The sequence below is a fragment of the Lissotriton vulgaris genome, chromosome 2_1 (genome assembly GCF_964263255.1).
Source record: "Lissotriton vulgaris chromosome 2_1, aLisVul1.2, whole genome shotgun sequence".
Lineage (NCBI taxonomy): Eukaryota > Metazoa > Chordata > Amphibia > Caudata > Salamandridae > Lissotriton > Lissotriton vulgaris.
Genome location: NC_141687.1, coordinates 814473556 through 814491726, shown reverse-complemented (window position 1 = coordinate 814491726; position 18171 = coordinate 814473556). Strand labels below are relative to the sequence as shown.

The 18171-nt window shown below is 49.3% G+C and overlaps 1 protein-coding gene across 1 annotated transcript in view; it reads right to left on the bottom strand.

Moving 5' to 3' along the window:
- Positions 1-238: 238 nt before the first annotated feature.
- The window catches only part of PJVK (pejvakin), a 201424-nt gene continuing 183491 nt past the window's right edge, over positions 239-18171 (bottom strand). Inside the window, exons 5-6 of the mRNA XM_086958701.1 lie at positions 15816-15926; positions 239-540 (exon numbers count right to left, since the gene is read on the bottom strand). Of these exons, the coding sequence (XP_086814827.1) occupies positions 239-540; positions 15816-15926 (413 nt within the window). The remainder of the gene's footprint in view (positions 541-15815; positions 15927-18171) is intronic.

Here is an 18171-nt window from a genome sequence, read left to right as displayed (position 1 = left end):
TAATTTGTTTGTTATCAAGTTATGAATTTCTTGTACCTTTTTCCAATGCTCTTTTTGTATGCTCCTTTCTATTATTTATCAAAAATCAATAAAATATTTGAACAGAAAATAGAAATGTATGTGTTCCATTAATTGGTGACTTCTGGGAGCTGCAATGGCCCATCCTGCAAGCTTTGGGAATTGTAGTGGCACGATCATAACTGAAGTTCACCTCGAAGCGTTCTTATTTATGTACTTTTCATTTCAGTCTTTTGTGCCAGAGATCAAAGCAAGGCACTGCATGCAATCTGACGTACTTGTGTCCATTGAATGAGCACTCAAAGCATCCGTAAACCGTTTCCCTCTTCGAATGGCCCATTCCACACAGGGCACAGGGGCCCTTTGGAATATTGTTATTAAGTAAGTTCACTCGTGTATGAGACCCGTCTTGGAGATAGTTTGTGGAAATGTCAGTCATGCTCGCAGCTTTCTCATAATAATCTGTGAAGAGGTCGTCCATGTATAGATCTGAGTTTGAGGCGGCATCCATTGTTCTTTTACCTGAAACAAAGCACAGGCAAACATCATGTATATACCTACCTAGAGATACTTTTCAGTGCGATAGATACATTAAAGCACTTAATGTATAAATATAATGTCTTCCCACAGTTACATTTATTGTATACTTGAGGAAAAGAGTACATGAGCCACATTCTGAAAAACGCGAAATCACAACAGGTGAATCTAAACCTGTACTCAACCAACTTATAAGTTTGGAACCCGGTCCACAGAGGTAGGGTTACAGGTGACCTGGGTTTCTCTGAGGACAATAGTGACTGTCCAAGGACTGTGAATATGGGATTGTTAGCTTTTCCCTAGAACCCACCCTTCAACAGTCTCTGATGCAGGTTGTGGCAAGTGGTGAAGGGGTGGTGAGTGTCAGTTGAGGTGTGTTTTGGGGAATGACAAGGCAGGTGATGAGGAGAGCTGCAATTGTTGCCTGGGAACAGTTTTCGAAGGGGGTGACAGTGAGAGCAGAGTCCTTAATGTGACATGGTGACTATTCTAATTGTTATGGTATCTCGTGGGCCCGCTACAGCCTCAGGGTCAGACGGGGAAACACCACATACGTTTGACTGGGGGGAAGATGGAGGCTATTGGATAGAAAGCTGATTTACTTTGCCATCAGTGTTCGAGAATGGAATGCCCCAGTGGAGCAAATAGCCCTTCTCTTAAAAGAAGGCATATGATTCATCCAAGAGACCCTTCTTGTGGCCTGGGATATTTGGCATTTTGGACCAACAACTCTAGGCATGCAGAAGAACAAGATAAACTAGATGCTTTCCATAAATATTACTTGTGGCTGTATACTAGTAACCCAGTGGACAGCTGCTCAATGAAGGAATATGCCAGCGTCAAGGCTAGTCCCTTCAATAGTAGAGTAAAGGGAGGAAAAAAATAGTCTAATAACCTCAGAGGAAATTATCAATGCAATTACACATGTACAACCCAACAAAACTTTAGATCTGGTTGCTTTCTCCCCACGCATAACAAAACAAACACTCTAGACAGATGTGTTAGGCATTAGGTCTAAACTACACAACAAGTTTTGCGTTAAATGATAGGGTGACAACTTCAATAGTAGAAGCAAGGGTGTCAGTAGTACTGAAATTGGGCAAACAAAGACCCTGAGGACTGCAGACAGTCCCGCCCAATTTCAGTTGAATGTAGACGCGTAGATCATCAAATATTGACCCTTCACATTAACAATTTGATATGACAGTGATAACCCTAAGGGATATTGTTATTAAACAATAAAAGCATGTATTGTTCCTTTCACTGAATGCTGGAAAAAAACAGAGGTCCTGAGATCCAGAGACTTTGGACCCTGATTCTTGAATATGGTCCTGGCAGGCTATGCATCATCGTATGTGAAGATTAGTCTCAATGATAGAGACTAGTGGAGAAGTGTGGCTCAATGGTTAGAGCGGCAGACCCTGATGCAGAGGTCTGGCCTGGGACCAGGGTTCAATTCCCTGCCTCGGCGGGTCTTGGGCTCAAAATTCCACGGACCTGATAATCGCCTCGGTGCCTATTCCAATCATGGGGTCCCACTCTGCAACTCTGGGCAATAGCTTGCTTAATCTCCACAACGGCCCCCACAACGCTAAAGGATGCCTGACCTCCACCTTGGGGGTGCCCAGGAGTGGACGTCTCACAGGGAAAGCCAGGATGGGTTCCACAGCGGTATACGTACAAGCGCCTTGAGACCCTTGTGGGTGAGTAGTGCGCTATACAAGTATCAATTTACTCCTCAATGGTTGTGCCGGGAAGTGTAGCCAGAAAAGGGGCACTTCTCCTCTTAATGTTTGCACTTTCCTGAGAGAAGCTGTTGCAGGTGAGGAATAATGGGAATATTAAAGGGGTTAAACTAGCCATTTACACAGAACAACTTGCTGGCATCCATGTCAGATCCAACTCACCCACTACAGCCCCTTCTCGAGAAACTTCAGTATCTCTGTTTGATGTTTGCCTGAACTCAAATCTGAAGTCCACAGTTGATATGCAGGTCTGTTAAGAAGGGAATGCTGGGCTTACTGAATATGATGTTATACTAGCAAGGGGCATATCTCCGATACTTCTTAACATAGTTGAAGGCAGAGATAGACCCATTGGTGCCTCATAGAGCACTTGTTGTCAGGAAGGCCCCTGTGGGAGATCCTCTGGGTTCTAGCAAGGGACAGTATTTCTTTTATGATGAAGTTTCTGGTCACTATGGCATCCTTGAGGGTTTTGCATAGGGTAGGGGTGAGGTTTGGGCTGATGAGATTCCCCTCCTTGTACACATTGCTGCTGGACAATTACAAGTTTAGGCCAGGGTTGGATCTGGAGGCCTTCAAGAGTTTGCAAGACTGCATATAGCATATGTAAATTAAGGGACCCATTTGTCAATGAATCGCTGAAACCTTTTTGAACAACTGAAAAAATATCATGAGTTGGGGGAATCTAAAATATTGAGGTATGCACAAGTAATACGTTTGATTATGAACCATCCACTTGAGTAACAGAAACTTCACCTTTGACCCAGTTACAGACACAGCGTAGTTAGCTTCGCATGAAAATTATTTACCATCCACAATATGGAAGCTACTCCTTCAGGGAGACAGCTTCCATGTGTGGAAGATGCAGTCGAGAAGAAGAATCAGGATTGTTCATATTGGAGACTCAGGAGTACACAGTGCTTCGCAATGCCATAGAGATATTCATCAGGCCCTAGATCATAGGTTTCTAAAGTGTGGGGCGGCATCAACTCAGGGGGGAGCACATTCCACTCCACCATTTCACCTCCCATTGTTGCTTCCCACATTGGAAGTACATTTGATGCCTGTGTTGCAGACCCCCATCTCGAGGAAGGGCTACCTTTGATTGGAGCATTCAGAACAGCCAATCAGCATGTAGCTCCTGCAACACTGTCGTCGGCACTGACGTTACTCCATAGAAAGGGACAGCAGTACAAATTCCAGGAAGTGCCGCAAATTCTGCATACATAAAGCTGCAAAACACTTCTACTTTGCTGATAAAGCAGCGCTTCTTCACTGCTGCCTTGTGACTCCTGGTTGCAGGATTTCATATTCGGTTGCTGAGCTTTGCCTCGCTGTTGGAGCCTTCCCCCTCGAGGTTATCATGGTTTGTAACCTCGTAGCTACTGCCTTTTGCTTCAAGGATTTGACAAGTGGTGTTTTCTGTCGGAGAATTCCATTCACTAGCAGGTAAGTGTGAAGAGTTTTCTTTTAAAGTCTCCCTCCTTTGCCTTTCTTCCTAGTAGTGGGAACGTTGGATGTTTCAAAGAGAAGAAAATGCGACTTTAATACCAGAGCGGCTGACTTAGATTTTGGGGACCCAGGTTTGACTCTTGCCATTAACTCTACATCATGTGATACTCACCAATTCACTTGACATATAGAAAATACATTTGACCTTGAATAAAGTCACTGGTGCTCATTTTAAGTGTTCCAATACTTTAGAGCTGACCCTGATATAGCAACTATTATGAAATATACCACCTGTTCTCACTTCTTCCATAGGGCAAATATAAATGCTTTCTTGTGCAGCTGTTTCTGAATCTTTGGAAGGCTGTCTTCTTTATAAGCCAATTATGTTAACAACTGAATGGCTCTTGATGCTGCTAGAGAAGAAAGGTATATATCCCCCTGAATCACTCATATGTGTGTCTGAAGTAGATGTCTCCTAGGCCTTCTTGAAAAACTGTGGATGGCCTCCCACTGGCAACACCTGGCCATGGCCATACTCCACATAATCACTGATTTTTCAATTGTGTCAGAAAGCATGTTTTGCAGGACCCCTTTCCCCGATATCCTATCTAGGGGCCCTGATATGGCGCAACAGCCAGAGCTGCTGACTTTGGAGCTGAGGAATCAGGTTCAGTTTTCGTCATCTGCTCAACGTCCTGTGATTCTGGGCAAATCACTTCATCTACCTGTGCTTACCAAAAATAAATATGTCCTTGTGTAATGTGAAAGATGCTCCTGTAAAGCACGCCAATACTGTTGGGTCATATTAGTGCAATATAAAATTGTAATAAATATATTACAAAAGTTTGTGAGCACTCTGGTTTCTAAGTACCACTCAAAACTGGAAGTGGAGCACAACCTCAGGATTGCAATAGCAAGAATCCATTCACACATTGACCGTCTATGTCTTTGGAGAAAAGCAGGCACACCTGTGACATTTTTATTAATCCATGCAAACATTTGTGTTTCATGTAAAAATGAAAGCACAATTTTAATAGTTTTGGCAACATTTTTCTTAGGGACTTCTCAATAAAACTTTCTAACAAGCATCTGTCACCTAACCACAGGCAGTATAAAAAATTTAGCTTGGGGGGCGTGGCCGAGACAGCGATGTGAGCGGACGTGTCCTGTGCGAGCTCCGTTGCCCCGCTGTACAATAAGCCTGCTTCTGCGTAGTTCGGGGTTTTTTTCTCGGGACCCCCCTATGTGCTGCATGTCCTGTCTGCACTGTGCCCCGGGAGTGAGTCCTGGCTGTTGGGGATCCCGCTAGAGGCGCCTGGAGCTCCGAGACCTCCGCGACCGACCCCTGGCTGCCATCTTGCTGGCGGGTCCGCCGCCGAGACGCCTGGCCCAGCTCCTTCCGAGCGGGGCCGATCCTTGACGTTGGTGCAGCGCCGGAGATTGCCTGTGCCCCACCTGCGGCGGACCCCCCCCCCGGGGACGGATTGCTGGCTGGGCGGTGACATTGAGGCTGTCGGCGCCGGGCCATCCCTGCCGGAAGGCGCTGAAGCTACCCGGGTGCTGCCGCCGGGAGAGACCCCGGCTTCGGCGGAGACTGGAGGCCGAGACTGGAGAGGTCGCCGGCGGACCCCACCCTGCGGGACCCGACTCCTGATCCTTGGACCGCCGCGGGATCACTCCGGTGAGCAGCCCTCCTTGTATCACCCTCCCCCGCTTGTCGCCGGCGGTGTCCCACTCCCGGGGGGCCTCACAGCGGTGCCGACCGCCACCTTGACCCCTTGTCGGCTGCCCGTGGGGACGTACCCGGGCGAGGTGGGGGGACTCCTCGCCTACTCATACGGTCCAACTCCTCGCCTACTCACACGGTCCTCTGCCCACGAGGTCCCCTGCTGCCATTACGTGGACAGTCGAGCAGCGACAGGGCTGGCTGGGGCACCCTCCCCTCTGCCTGTAGAGACTCCTGACACTTTCCGCCATTTTCTGCCCTGGTGTTTGGGGCCATCGGCCCTGGGCCCTGAACTGCCTGGATGCTGGGACTTTAGAGAGTAGTGGCCGCCGAGCGACGCGACGCTGCACCGCGGCGCTGCACCTGGACGGGCCACCACAGATGGACACCACGACTTGAGGGATCTCGTGCTAGCCTTGCCCTCGCCTGCGCCACATACCCGACGCCCGCACCTGCGGCCCTGTGCTGACCCTCGCCAGGCGGTGGTCGACATCGCCCCTGGCGCACCCACGGGGGAGCACTCAACCTGAGCTGAGGGGGCCACTATAGCGCCCCTGTCTGGGGGGAACGCCCTTCGCCGCCGACGGCCTCGCGCTGAAGCGCCCCCACAGCCCCGGGGGAAGCGGCCTACGCCCCACGCACTGGACTGAGAGGGCATTCTCTGGACTGCCTATTGGCGCGGACCGGGGGGCGCTGGTAACAGACCACCCATCCTCAAGTTACTGTGCACCTGGAGAGGACAATGACCCGTGGCAGGGGGGGCAAGACGGACCCGCCGGTGGCGACGACCAAGGGCACATCGGTGGCTACCATGTGGGGCAAAGCGGGCTCACCACCTTCCTCCGGGGGACCGTCTTCATCAGGGGGACAGCCCCGGCCGCCCGCCGACTCCCCCCCGGTGACCCAGGCTTTTATGTCCTCCTTCATGACTGACTTGAAATCCGAAATTGGGTCCCTAAGATCGGAGGTCCACTCATGTGTCAAGGAGCTGCGTAAGGGTTGATGGCCTTGAAAAAACAGTTGACTCCCACACTGAAGATCTGGAACAGCTATGGCAGAGAGTGGCGAACCTGGAGGAGCAGCACATTCAGCTCCAGATCAAGCAAGAGGACCTTGAAAATAGGGGACGACGAAATAACCTCCGAATACGGGGAGTGCCGCTCGGAGAAGAGGGGACCGACGCCATGGCCTATGTGGCCCAACTCCTGCACGAGGTGGGGGGCAACGACGACGCTTCCCCACCGCGCCTGGATCGCGCCCATCGAGTCTTTGGGGCGGGAAGCAAGGCGGGCCTCCTGCCTGATATCGTTACCAGACTGCACTATTTCACGGAGAAGGAGGCCATATTGAAGGCGGCAAGGGACAACCCGGACCTGCGCTACGGAGGTCACAAGATCCAGATCTTCCAAGACCTGGCCCCTAACACACTCCACAGGAGGAAGGTCTTCCGCCCGATCATGGAGAGACTACGGGCCCTCAACATCTCCTACCAGTGGGGACATCCCTTTGCCCTCATCTTTCGATGGGAGGATAAACGCAGGGCCCTCCGGTCCTACCGCGAGGCGGCCCAACTACTTGGCATGCCGGAATCCCCGAACCACAGCCCATCCCGCTCTCACCGCCAAGAGAGGGCCCCCCCCCCGCCCGGACTGGTCCACGGTACGCCGCCATCGCCGAACCCCCCCGGTGGATAGCAGCTCCACTTCTCAAGCCAAGCAAGACATTATAGCGCACATTCGCTCCCTTGAGGGCGACCGCGAAGAGCAGGCCTCCCAGCTCCTCGCCTCTGGAACTGAAGGAGAGGATCGACCCCTGACTCCAGATGATCATTGAAGGGCAGGGACGTGCCTGGTGCTGCTTCGGAGATTAGACTTGACCTTCAGGAGTCCGGGACCACACTGTCGCTTAATAGTGGCCTTGTCCTACCATCGATGGTGATGGGGACCCCATCCGTCCCTCGCGGGCCGCCTCCGCCCCCCCCTCCCCCCACGGTGGGTCGGAGGGAGCGGCCTGTGACATCCTTCCTCTTCTGAACCTGGCTCCCACTATTGAGCCTTGTTGTCCTATTGCCATCTGGTTCAGGCTTCTGTACCTTTGCGGAGTCTCGGCTCTTGCTGCCCCCGAACTTACTTGAGACAGCGGGGCAGATGGGCAGCGGGACGTTCAGAACTCTTCCTCTCGGACATCCACCCCCTCACTTTGTCCCGTAGGAAGTGACATTCCTGTGTTCATCCGAACCCTTGGGAAGAGGATGCCCGGTACCTGGGACACTGTATTGCGGCCCTGTTGGCCTGTTGTGGTTCTGTTCTCTCTCCATACTCTCTATTCTCCTGCTCTCTTTCTTTCTCCTACTTTTTACCTGCGCTGCCCTTTCCTCTGGCTTATTCCCCAATCCTGTCGTGTGGTGGCCTGGTGGAAGACGCAGGTGCTGGCGCGATGGGGGCGGTGACCACTGCCCCGTCTGCGGGGGGGGGGTGAACCATGGGTGATTGAGCGGCCTCGACCCCCTTAGTGCGATAATGGCGAATTTCCCCGCACCTCTGAAGGTCCTGTCACTCAATGTCAAAGGGCTCAATTCCCCCAATAAGCGAAATCAGGTATGGCGCTATCTCCTACACCACTCCCCTGACATCATCCTCCTCCAGGAGATGCATCTTCTGAGGGGGGACACCAGGCGCATGGCGCACCCTAGATGCCCCACGCAATTCTGGGCATCCGCTGACACTAAAACGGCGGGGGTGGCAATCTTCTGCAGGGCTGGCTTTAGACGGGGACCCACGAAACCCTACAAGAGCGCTGATGGGCGTTTCCTCCGAGCCACGGTACAGCTGGGGAGCACACAGTTCACCCTGGGTTGCGTATATGCACCCAACCAGTCGCAGGATAAATACCTTCAAGCGCTTCTGCGGGATCAGTTTAATTCCAGTGACTCCCACACGATCCTGGGTGGGGACTTCAACCTTGTATGGGATTCGGAGCTGGATCATGCGGGGGCTTCGTTTAATGGCGCGGGCGCAATGTCTTCTGCCCTAAGGGCGCAGATCACGGAATTGGGACTCGTTGATGTGTGGCGCTACCACAACCCGGGAGCCCGGGATTACTCCTTTTATTCGCACTCCCACAGGACGTACTCCCGTATAGACTGTCTCTTCACTTCCCTTGAGTTGACTCGAGATTCACTGACGGCCACCATCTCTGATATCTCGTTGTCGGACCATGCGCACGTGGAATTTCTGCTACAAGACCCGCTGGCTTGTGCCACTCGGGAGCGGAGATGGACCCTCCCCCCGGCCATCCTTCGAGACCCGGAGGATGTTACCAGCATCCGTGACGCCATAGACTCGTATTTTGCCATTAATGATAACTTAGACACGCCCTTCCCGACAGTCTGGGATGCTTTTAAGGCCACCATTAGAGGCCACATCACCTCCCTGGCGGTGGCACGAAGACGGGAGGCGTTTAAACTGAAAACCGACCTAGCCAGCGAGGTCAAACAGGCGGAAACCCGGGACAGGGACTGTCCCTCGCAGGCGTCTAAGAGAACGCTCGCCAATCTCAGGGGGCAACTCCGAACGCTGCGCACCAACAAGGCGGAGCGCTCCCTGCTGGCGCTCAAACAACGATACTACGAGGGTGGAGACAAGGTAGGACGTCTTCTAGCGGGTAGACTGCGGGCACGTGCAGCTAGAGCTCATATAGCCAATATAAGGCGGCAGGACGGCACTTGCGCCACCACTGAGAAGGCCAAGCAGGAGGCCTTCGTTGCTTACTATTCCTCCCTGTATGCAGAGGAAGCTACAACGGCGGAGGCGCGGGAAGCCGTCCTTGCGGACTACAAGGGGTCTCCGCTGCCTCCGGCTTGTGCGGCTGAATTGGAGGAGCCCCTACAGGAGGAGGAGATCTCTGCGGCTGTAAAGGACCTCCCCACCGGGAAAACTCCGGGACAGGATGGCCTGCCGCTGACCTTTTACCGCGTATTCCTGACCCAGCTTCGCCCGTACCTACTGCGGCTATATCGCTCCTTCTCCGACACCTCTGGCCCGTCCCCAGATATGGGCCTGGCGGAAATCGCCTTGATCCCTAAGCCTGGGAAGGACCCCGACCTGTGCGCTTCCAATTGCCCTATTGCCCTCCTGAATACCGATCTGAAGATATACACCAACATTCTGGCCAAACGACTGGACCCGTATATGCCGGGACTGATAAACCCGGACCAGGTGGGGTTCATTCGAGATCGACAGGGGGCTGACAACGTACGCAGGTTGGCACATCTGGTGGGGAAGGTGCGGCACTGGGACATCCCGGCTTGTCTTCTCTCGCTTGACGCGGAGAAGGCCTTTGATCGGGTCGACTGGGTCTTCTTGAGGGGGGTCCTCCAGAAATTCGGTATCGGTCCCAAAATGATTGCTAGAATCATGGCCCCTTATCTCGGACCACAGGCCAGGATCAGGGTCAACGGCCAACTGACACCGCCGCTCTCGATTCACAGGGGCACGAGACAGGGGTGCCCGCTCTCGCCACTCTTGTTCGCCCTCGCAGTGGAACCGCTAGCGGCGCTGATAAGGCGTACCCCTAACATCCATGGAATACCCCACGGGGGACGTGACAACAAGGTGGCGCTATTTGCGGACGACCTGATCCTTACTCTTACACGCCCTCGCGACTCCCTCCCAGCGGTACATGAGGTGCTTTGCCTCTATGAGCGGGCGTCCGGCCTTAAAATAAACCACACCAAATCCTGGGCGCTCAACCTCACCATCCCTGAGGAAGAGGTCCAATTCTTGAAAGGGGCCGTGCCTTACCAATGGGCGGAGAGCCACATCAAGTACTTGGGCCTCGATCTGACGCCCCATCTAGACTCTTGGTCTGCGTGGAACTGGACGGCATGCCGCAAAGAAGTCCTAGCAGATCTACGGAAATGGAAACCCTTGATGGTCTCGTGGCTGGGGCGACTCAACGCGGTTAAAATGTCGATTCTCCCCAGAATTCTTTATGTCTTTCAGTGTTTGCCCACTCCGATCCCGCTCCACTGCATTAGGAGTCTCCAGCGCGACTTCACGTCGTTCATTTGGGGTGGAAAACGCCCCCGGTTTTCCCAGAAGGTCGTTATGGAACCGAGGGATAGGGGAGGCCTCGCCTGTCCGAACCTCCTACACTACTACTGGGCAGCGCACCTCCGGGTCGTAATAGAATGGGGTGTACGTGAAAGCGACAAACACTGGTTCCACATGGACCGGGCAGTCACGGGGCGCACTATATGGGATCTACCCTGGTTGCCGCGAGTGGCGCGTTCCAGGAGTGCATACATGGCGGTCCCGATGAAAACGGTCCTGGATATCTGGGACAGGATAGCGGTGTCCAAAGGTCTCACCACGTTCCCGTCCCCGCACACCCCCATAGCTGGAAACCCGCACTTCCCTCCCGCAGCCCGGACTCGTGCATTTGAGAGTTGGACGCACGGAGACTGCAGGGTCATAAGAGACCTCTTCATTGGAGGCTCGCCCAAATCATGGAAGGACTGCAAGGAAGAATTCGGACTACCCTCGACTGCTGGCCTGCAATACGCCCAGCTGCGCCATTGGACTATGGGAGACGACATGTACCGAGTGGCCACCAGGGCCTACACGCCCTTTGAGAAATTGGCACGTTCCCTAGGGAGGCTGAAGAGGCTTATCTCCCAAATATATAGCATACTACAGCATCCCACCGCACCACCCACTCACCCCTACCAGAGGCAATGGCAGTCGGCAGCGGGCGCCGACATAGAGCCCTCCCAATGGGCCAGGCTGTGGAACGATATCCCCAAAATCTACCGCAGCATCCCCCAGAGGGAAAATGCCTACAAGATGCTCACGCAATGGTACTATACCCCCTTGAGACTTAGCAAAATGTTCCCTACCACCTCGCCGCTGTGCTGGAGGTGTGGTTCTGCGACTGGTGACTTTTTGCATATCTGGTGGACGTGCCCTACTCTAGCTGTCTTCTGGAAGGAGGCACTCAGTCACATCAAAAGGGTGCTGAGCTTCCCCCTGCCTGAGGAGGTGTGCACGCTATTGCTAGGCATCCGACCCCCTGCGCTTAGGGCCCTCACGCGCAGCGACTGGATCCTCACACTCCAAATGCTAGGCGCAGCTAAGCAACTCATCGCTTTGTACTGGAAGCGGGCTGAAGCGCCGCCGATAGCCTCCTGGTTCGTGCGCCTTTGGCAGGTCCTTGCTATGGAAATGCTTACGGCGCGGTTACAAGCGAGGGACGCACGTTTCAAAGCAGTGTGGGAACCCCTTGTGCGCCACCTATGCTCCATCAGTTACGCGCGCCACATGCCTTTCTAGGCTTCGTGCTTTACACCTATTTGAGACGCCCTTATCCCAGCTGACCCAAGCAGATTACGCCCTTAACTGACCTCCCCAATGCAGGCGCTGTTGCACCCCGCATGCCCGCTCGCGTTCTGCCCCCCTGACCGCAATTGCGATGCTGCCGCTGTCTCTCCCCGACCCCCACTGTCATCTCTACCTAGCTCCCCTCTGATTTTCTCTCCTTTCCTACTTGCCACTCAGGCCTTCGCCTCTCTCTGGGGCAGCTGGGCCCCGTTGGGCCTTTAAAATCTGTGACACTACAGTTAGCTATTCTATGTGTGCCTCCCTCGCGTAGCAGCATGTCACCTGCGCGTAGCCAACCTTTTCAATTATTGCCCCTAAGCCACACGGCCGGCCCCCTTGGCGGGGTTGTAGGCAGGGCGCTGTGTTAACGCTTCTCCCCCGCCCCAGTTGGTATACCCCTATGAGTTCTTCTGTGCGCGGCCGGCCTCAGCACGAGGTTGTAGGCTTATCACTGTGTTCACAATAAAAACAGATTTGAACAAAAAAACTTTAGCTTACTAAACACTCCTACTTTAATGTAATTTGCCATATACGACCTGGACTCTGCAGGTGGGAATGGCTAGCGATGATGCAGAGTACCAGCTTCCAGAATTTTTTGTCAAGTGGTAGTGGGGGGTGGGAGGGGAGTCGACATCTGAAAAAAGTTTATATGGGGAGGCTCAGCCTAAAAAAGTTTGAAGATCTCTGCCCTAGATCCTGAATAAGCAAGCATGGTATTGTTTTGTTTGCTTCGTATTCGGCAGAGTAAACTCACAACAGATGGCAACTGCTTTGCATTATGTGGACAAGAGGTAACGTACTCAAGCATAAAGATTCTGGCAGTATATACTAAGAACTATGGAAAAGATCTCGGGCCTTGGATTTCCCGGAACTGGAAATATTTTACTAGTTTTGATACCTAACTTTACCTGGGGGAAATGGAAAAGAGATAAATTAACTACTTAATCTTCTGTTACTAGCTGCCTAAACAGGTTCTCCAAGCCAATTGGGAGACCAAACATTTAGGATTGGCATACTAGAATCTGATCCATTCTGGAAATGAAGAAAACACTTGTGCATTCAGGACCAGCATTGTTTTTCTCCTTCATATGGCATCCTCTCCTGGAATATATGCCAGGAGACTGTTGGAAAGTGATCTGCCGGAGGGCACATCAGTTGCAGATCCTACAGGACTGAAGCTGTTCTTGAAGCAACAAAGGGTATGCCTGATGTTGTCACCTTTCAGGTTCAGGGGTTCTTGGCCTACACCCTTAGGCAACACTTCTCATGGTTCAGGGAGAGGGTAGGTCACATTTTTACATGCTGTGTGGTATGATGTTAGAAATTTGATAAAGCTCAATAAAAATGTATTGAAATATTTTTACAGAACCGCAGGATGTAGTATGATGAGGATGCAGCACAGATTAAACTAGCAGTTAGGCTCAGTCTATATGCATGCAATTTCCAGGCTTAAGAGAATGCAATAGGCAGTAGGCCTCAGAAGGCCACTGAGGTAAAAATGATCTTAGGCACTCATGACACTTCATGTTGCAGAAAGAAGGGAAGGATTCCAAGCCTACAGAAAAGCTGAGCAACATTGCATCTTTGTGGAGAGGCTTATTTAAAACTAACTTCTGTCAACCCCTTCAAAATGTAAAGATCACAATCAAACATCACCGATGTCCATTACAGGGCACTAATTTTCACCACAATTATGCTGAAAATAACCAAGTTATATCAAGAATGACCACCCTATATCAAAGATAGACAGGGATATCCAACATGCATATAAGAGATATGTTTCTGGAGCAATAGCCACCAGATAATAAGCCTTCTTCAGAAGGCCATCAAAGAATAAATCTTCTAGAATTTATTTCCTGTTTATTTTGTGGGACAGTTGCTCTATACACCCCTCCAGCCCTCCACACACACATTCCTCTGATAAATATAGCCTGAAGTTTCCTGAGAGTTTGATGTCATGCAATTATTCCTCAGTTTTCTTGCGGTATAGAATCTGGTCCAGCGGCTTACTGTCCAGTAGGCAGGGGAATGAAAGGTAGTCATTCACATCTTTTGCTGGGCAGAGCTGTGAAACCTGAAATCTAATTACAACTACTGTGGGGGGTGGAAGCAAGGCAACAGTTGTTTATGGCCTACCATGTTTTAGGCACACAAAACACTTTTTCTAAAAATCAACTTTGTAACAGTACTTTCCAGCCACAAAACATAATTATTCTGATCCAAAGATGCTCACTGGTCTCTATAACATTATGCTCTGTGCTTCTTTAGAATGCAGTAAGAGGTAAAACACACTAAATTCACCCTTCGGTAAAGGGGTAGCAGGGATCCACTTCTGATTTGTGACACACTTTGTCCAGAGGTAAGCCCTGGTACAAACCTTGGTATCCAGACCAAAGCAAGTAATAGCAATGTTTGTCATTATTGATGCTAATTATCTATCATTAAAAACTCTTTCCCAATTGTGCATGGTGGCCATTAGACTATCGACCACTGGAGTGTTGCCCTGAGGTATTTGGAACTGGCAGGTCCTCTGTACTGCTGTTTGGTAGATTTGTAGGTTACATTTTATTTAGCAGACAGATACATCTAGTGCTACAAAATATGCATTTGCAGTATTCTGTAAACATTAGAGTGATTGCACAGTGATAATTTGGCCAAGGTCTAATCAAATGTATTGTTATTATTACTTGATGGTGTTAGCGGTATGTTCTACTCCCTCATGCTATTTGGATCATATGTTGTTGACCTACTTTTTGACAAGACAATGGCATATCTGGAGACAGGCTATGTGATTTGGCCATCATTTTTAACAATGTTCATCGTCAGATTTCATGAAGCTGTATTTCCTACAAGACTACTTCTCCTCATCAATAGTACATGGCTTTCTCTGTTTTCTGATGTTTCCCTGCTTTAGAGATTATTCCCGCTCCTCAAAACCTGCCTGATCTTCTTCCCTCTTTTGTTTTAGCGTGCTACAACTTAGTGTTCTCTCTTTTCGATGCCACTACAAGGCCACCCTGCCAACCACAAAGGTCTCTATTTTGGACATTTCTCTCTCCAGAACTCACACCTACCCTTTACCCTTGCGTAAACTACGTCATTTTAAACTAAAAGTGGAAGTAGGTTTTATTTGTGTCTTTAATGGTCAAACAGTCTTGTAATTATGGCTCAAACCAAGGTTTGATTCTTAAGATAATCAAACTCTGAGCAAATATTGCATGAATAATATCTTGACTGTTTTAACTGAAATGATAGAAATACCAATTTTTGGCAAAAATACCAAGAAAGGCTAACGTCCAGATGTAAGAAATACTGGTCATAAAAAACTGGTCTCAATTTGGGAGCAGTATTTTTACAACCAGTAAAGAATTTTATGAAGTGATTTGTGTATTAATAGGTCAGTTAATAAAATTCCAATTCGTAGTGGGTTGTAATTCAGCCTACCTTATGAATATTAATGAGGTAGGTTACAAATCACAACTCACTCTTCTTCGCTTTTAATCAAGTAAACCTTTTTTGAATGATACTTATTTTCCGTAAACAAAACTGGTTGCCCAAAAAAAGAGTGGCGTTTTTTAAATACATTTATTGAAGGGTTCGCACTGATCCCATGGACCACTGCCTACTCTGGCCCATGTTTTAAGTGAAAGGAAGTTACAGTGGCCAAACTGTTAAGTTCTTACAAATTATATTTTGGGGGCCTTCTTGAAGTTCAATTATTGTTTACATTATTTTTATATAAATTGATATATTTTACGTTCAAGGATTTTATTATTCTTTTTTCATTTTGATGAATTACTTTTAATTTATTGCAACATGTTAATTTGTTGCTCCAATGTTTAATAGAAGTGTCATAATGAACATCATTTTCTAAATTTGACTTTACATTTAATCTAGAAGACTGCTAATAAAAGACAATTTTTATTTCAAACCAACCAAATTTCCACCAATTCTTACCATGGAATAATATCCGTGAGTGGAAAAGGTGATGCCGGAGTGTGCTGAATGAAAATGATGATGTTGGTTCCTTTTCAAATCCTCCTTTTGATGCTGTTGAAACGCAAAGCTCTGCCAAAAGGTGCAAACATAAATATGAATTCATTTCACATCTCATTCAGAACTATTTCAAGATGCACCAAAACCAAATGCACAATTTGTTTACCAAGAACTAGCTTTCTGCGAAATTTGGTGTAATTCTGTTCAGCAGTTTTTGCTGTATCCCTACCTCAAGAAGTCGAAGGAAACTGCATGCACAAACTAGGGAAAAAAGAGCACTTTTTTGGAATGCTTCTTTGAAATTCATCAGATGGTGCCAAATGTTTTAACAACACAAAAACATATTTGCCATGGAACAGCTAATCTAACTAAAACTACCCTATGGCAAGTGCCACTGTGTGTGGGGGGAGAGAGAGAGAGAGATAGCGAGAGCGTGTGTGTGTGTCAAGCTGTGGGAAGCAGATCAATTAGATTCTTTCAAGCAAGTGCATCAAAAAACTTAGGGCCTCATTTGCAATATTTTGACACATGGCAGAACAGCAAGGCTTCCTGCTGCGCTGCCATGTGTCAAAATAAATGGGAAGTAATGCACTATATCTACAATATAAGGTGCATTCCTGCCCTTGTCACCTGCGCCAGCGCACAATCAGCAGCCGTGCACCAGCGCAGACATCCTTGCATCATTTTGCAAGGGTGCCTGTGCTGAGGGGATGACTGTTTTTTTGCAGGAAGGGCAGAATGCAGCACACATAGAAAGAGGAAATAACAAGGAGAAATAAAAATATTTTTCCTCGTTGCGCATCCTTACGTCTCCCATGGAGGCATAGGATTCTGACGCATTCCCAGGTTTACAAAATGTTGTAAATGTGAAAATGTGTCAAGTTCCAGGGATGTTGCAACACCCACAGCAACACCGATGGCTAGCCCCTTCACACAGAGTTAACAGAGAAACAAATTTACAAGACCAAGAAAAGACACACAGGGTGACTTTACATGGCCTTGTAAATACGGGGAAGCCCGTTGGGCTGCCGGTGCACCAATAAAAGTGATGCCCCTGTGGCGCAATGGCCTTGTAAATGAGCCCTTTAGAGCATGGTTATATTTGCCTCGTTCCACTTTATAACCGACCCTACTATCAAAGTGCACATGGAGTTAGAATAGTAAATACACACTTTGTTAAAGTCAATGGCCAGTCCTCATAATAATAGCTATGTTATTTTGTGTGTTTGTGTGTATATATTAACTATACATAAATAAATATTAAAACAAAATGAATGACATTTTGTAAACATACTTAGAAATATACACACACATATATATTATATATGCTAATAGGGTTAAGTTAGTGAACTAATAAAGAAACTTAAAATATTGGTAAAAAATAATTTCTAAAAAGGTAGACGTTCAACGGGGCTAGGCTGAAGGCGGTGATCAAGAAGGAGGGGCAACCGCTGGACATGGTTCAGATATCTTTGTTAGAACTTAGTCTGTTTTTAGAAGTTGAAAAATCTCCAGCGTGACAAGGCTGGAGGCTGTAGCTGAGGGGAGTTCTACGAGGCCTGATACCCCTTTGCCGAAGAACTGCTGAACAGGATTTGCTGCTGGGGAGAAGAACGCATTGGGAGCTACTGCGAAGTGAGGCTAACTGGTGATGCTCCTTGGGTGGATAGACAAGCAGGTTGGTCCTGGTCTTCCTTCAGTTCTCAGAGTAACTTTTATCCAAATCACCACCAAGGGTCCAGGACTGGAGGGGCACCACTTGGTGGGTTAGGACTCACAGCCAACTGAGCCCAGGTGTTGGGTTCAAGGTAGTTGGAGTCTTTTCTGTCCCTGAGGCTCCAATCAGGAGGCCAGCCAACTAGCAGTTGGAGTCACTCTGGTAGTCCTGCATTCACCATGTAGGTCCAGTCCTTCTCACACAGGCAGCAGCGCAACAGAGTAGCAGTCCGTCTTGCAGACCAGGTTCCGTTCATCTGATTCTTGCTGAGATTCAAAGGGGTACTGAAGAGATGGGTCTAAGGGTCCATTATCTATACCTTGTTCCCACTTTAAAGTAGGAAAAGTTTCTAGAGGCTTCCACCCACACAGGTTCTTGGAAGTCCCTTCCTCTCTGCCCTGCCCTGCCCCAGCTTGTCTGGGGTCACAAAAGACTAGTGCCAAACCCGTTGTGGGTGTGCTTAGGCAAAGCCTTTGTGATGTGAAAGTGTTATAAGGGTCAGTTCCTCCCCCTCATCAAGTCAGAGAGGTACCAACCTGCCAACACCTATGTCTCACTATCTGGGAACAAAACACAAAAACCACCTGTGAGCGACACCTA